The sequence below is a fragment of the Octopus bimaculoides genome, chromosome 9 (genome assembly GCF_001194135.2).
Source record: "Octopus bimaculoides isolate UCB-OBI-ISO-001 chromosome 9, ASM119413v2, whole genome shotgun sequence".
NCBI lineage: Eukaryota > Metazoa > Mollusca > Cephalopoda > Octopoda > Octopodidae > Octopus > Octopus bimaculoides.
The window spans coordinates 89,734,011-89,737,153 of record NC_068989.1 but is presented as its reverse complement, the minus strand read 5'-3'; the positions used below and the strand labels follow the sequence as shown (position 1 = coordinate 89,737,153).

Genomic DNA, 3,143 nt, shown 5'->3' with positions numbered 1-3,143 from the left:
ACAGACTGACAGAGAGACAGACTGACAGAAAGACAGACAGAGAGACTGACCTGGCGATATTTCTTCTTGGAGTTGAAGTTCTGTAACATCTTGGTATCATCTTCCGCCTCCTCGGTGTCTGGTTTCTGGTTACTGACAGGTAAAAACTCCAGAATCTTCTGCACTTCTGGCTCAAAGCCCATGTCAATCATTCTGTCGGCCTCGTCCATCACCACATACGTACACTGGTTCAATACAAGGTACCTGTTCTCCAGGACATCAATCAGACGACCAGGTGTGGCAATAACTACCTTCATTGCAATGAAAAAGAAACAAAAAAAAACAACACCATTAATAACTAATCTTCTTAGAAGGGAGGTCAAAAGTCAGATTTTGTCCCTAATTAACTCTGATCAAAGACATTCCAGTTATGACCATCCTGTCTTTTAGAGGCACCTATGTTTACACTATCTAAAACAATTACCACATGAGCACTGGGGTTGATGTAATTTTATATATTCTACCTTTAAGCCAGTAAAATATGATTTTGAGAGAGCATTGACTATTATTTCTAGCAGATTGAGTGAGTGACTGCACAGTGGTTACCTCTCTGGTTTGTTTCCTAAAGAGTCTTTTGATGGGGAAACACAGGTTTGTGAGGAATAAGTTTTTTTTTAAATAGAAATTGGCCCTTTTGTTTTTAACAGTTTTAATTTTTTTACCTAACAATACCCTGAGGAAGGAAGGTGATCGAAGTGTGGAATGCTGCTGTTGTTAACCCCCAAAGTAGCAAAATGGCAAAATTGCTAGTATTTTGGACAAAATGCTCAATGGTATTTCTTCCAGCTCCCAACATACTGAGTTCAAATCCTGCCATGGTCAACTTTGCCTTTCATCCTTTCAGGGCCAATATAACAAAGTACTGGGGTCAATGTAATTAACTTGCTTCCTCCACTCAAAACTGCTGGCTTTGAGCCAAAATTAGAAAGAATTATTATTATTGTTGTTGTTAGCAGCAGCAGCAGCAAAGAACTTACTTCACAGCCTTGTCGTAACTTGAAACCTTGCTCCTCTCGAGATATACCTCCAATGACAGCAACTGTACGAATTCCTAAGGCAGTTCCAAACTTGATAGTCTCTTCTTCAATCTGTTGTGCCAATTCTCTGGTTGGAGCTAAGATAATGGCATATGGTCCCTGGTCGGCATCTTCCATTCTGAAACCAAAAGAGTTTTCCAACATCAGCATTTAACATTCCTGCATTCAACAATGGCTCACTGAACACAAGTTAACAACAGAGATAAAAGTCAACCAAATCTAAAATCTGTTCATTTTACATCCATTTTACTTTTCTTTTTCCATGCTAACATTCAATAAAATTCAACAGAGAAAGTTCTTTTCAAATACAAGTCTTTTACCAAGTTTCAAGAATGGTATCAAAGAAATAATTGCCAGTTCATTATCATTTAATGTCTGCTTTCCATGCTGGCATGGGTTGGACAGTTTGACAGGAGCTAGTCAGATGAAGAGCTGCACCAGACTCCACTTGTCTGTTTTGGCATGGTTTCTATGGCTGGATGTACTTCCTAACACCAACCACTTTACAGTTTCCATCTATCAAACTCACTCATAAGGCTCTGGTGAGCCTGAAGTCACAGTAGAAGACACTTGCTCAATGTGCTACACAGCAGAACTGAACCTGTGACCACTTGGCTGGAGAGCGAACTTCTTAACCACACAACCATAAGTAGAGAAAAAAAAACAGTTATTTTGTTAAATTCTTTTCAAAAGACTTCATCATCTTGAATCAACTGGCTTACATAAATAATGTATTTTTGTTAGAAATAGGGCTAGGAAAGGTTTAAAAAGGGGACATGCATTTGGGCAAAAAGGGAAAAGAAAATTGGGTGACTACCAACCTTTCAATTTTTGGCAAAGACTGAATCCAAACAAGTAAAGGGATAAGGAAAGCTGCTGTTTTGCCAGACCCTGTCTCAGCCACACCAATGATGTCCCTGTTTTGTAGACCAATAGGGATGGCTTGTCTTTGAATGGGGGTCGGTTCCTATGAAAGAAAATTGCTTGTTTTTTAAATGCTAGTTAGAAGGGAAATACAACTTAAAAGAGAAACCTACATAACAAACACTACAATATACATTTGTGGACAAAAGTAAATGGCACACATGGGAATGGGGGTGCCATACACTTTTCAAAGACTGAGGATGGGGGTACCGCCACCGTTGTTGTTGTTGTTGCTGCTCTTCTTCTTCTTCTTCTTCTTGTTTTTATTATTATTATTATTATTATTATTATTATTATTATTTTCTTTTTTCTTTCAGGTCACTGCCTGGATTCGAACTCGGAATCTTGGGGTTAGTAGCCCACGCTCTTAACCACTATGCCATAATAATAATATCGAAAAATACCTTAGGAATGAGAACCCAGGTGTGAAATTTCCCCAGGACACCTGATGAAGGCTGGTGGGTATATAAGCCGAAATGTTGTGCTAACAACAAACAAGATGAGGACAAATATCCATCAAATGTAAAAAACTATCTTTTGTACTTTATAAATCAAATATTATTTTCCTAAATACTCTAACAAAAATCAAAATTATTAATACACACAGTAAATAACTTTTCCAAATTAAATATATTAATAAATCATAACGATATCGAGGGTGTCCCTCTACCATTTGAGATTGGCACCTCTTGATGCAACTGCCTTCATTCATACACATTACATGGCTCAGATATTAAAAAGTTTGAGAACCACTGCTTTACACTCGTATTCCACTGACATGCCCACCCCTCATTAAAAAGGAAAGAAGACAAAACTTACTTTGTAGCCAACACTGTCAATGATATCCAGGATTTCTTTGGCCAATATTGATTCTTGCCAGAATCGAATTGGATGTGGGATCCGACCACCTTTACAAGTGATGTTGTAATCTTCCTTGAATATACGCCAATCACGTTCCTGCATCTGCTGCGAGTCCTTCTCTGACCAATGTCGGTCATCCCACTTCTGTTTGGCCTCTTTCTTTGCTACGTTCTTCAAACGTTTCCTGAATAATCAGATAGGAAATAAGAGCAATGAAACAAGTTGTTCAATAGGTACCAGAATGGATGTATGGTTAAGAACTTGGTAGCTCAACCACATGGT

The 3,143-nt window shown here is 38.3% G+C and overlaps 1 protein-coding gene across 1 annotated transcript in view; it reads right to left on the bottom strand.

Moving 5' to 3' along the window:
* The window catches only part of LOC106868731 (probable ATP-dependent RNA helicase DDX23), an 18,363-nt gene that overhangs the window by 3,625 nt on the left and 11,595 nt on the right, over window positions 1–3,143 (bottom strand). Inside the window, exons 9-12 of the mRNA XM_014914128.2 lie at window positions 2,820–3,045; window positions 1,898–2,043; window positions 1,017–1,194; window positions 51–290 (exon numbers count right to left, since the gene is read on the bottom strand). Of these exons, the coding sequence (XP_014769614.1) occupies window positions 51–290; window positions 1,017–1,194; window positions 1,898–2,043; window positions 2,820–3,045 (790 nt within the window). The remainder of the gene's footprint in view (window positions 1–50; window positions 291–1,016; window positions 1,195–1,897; window positions 2,044–2,819; window positions 3,046–3,143) is intronic.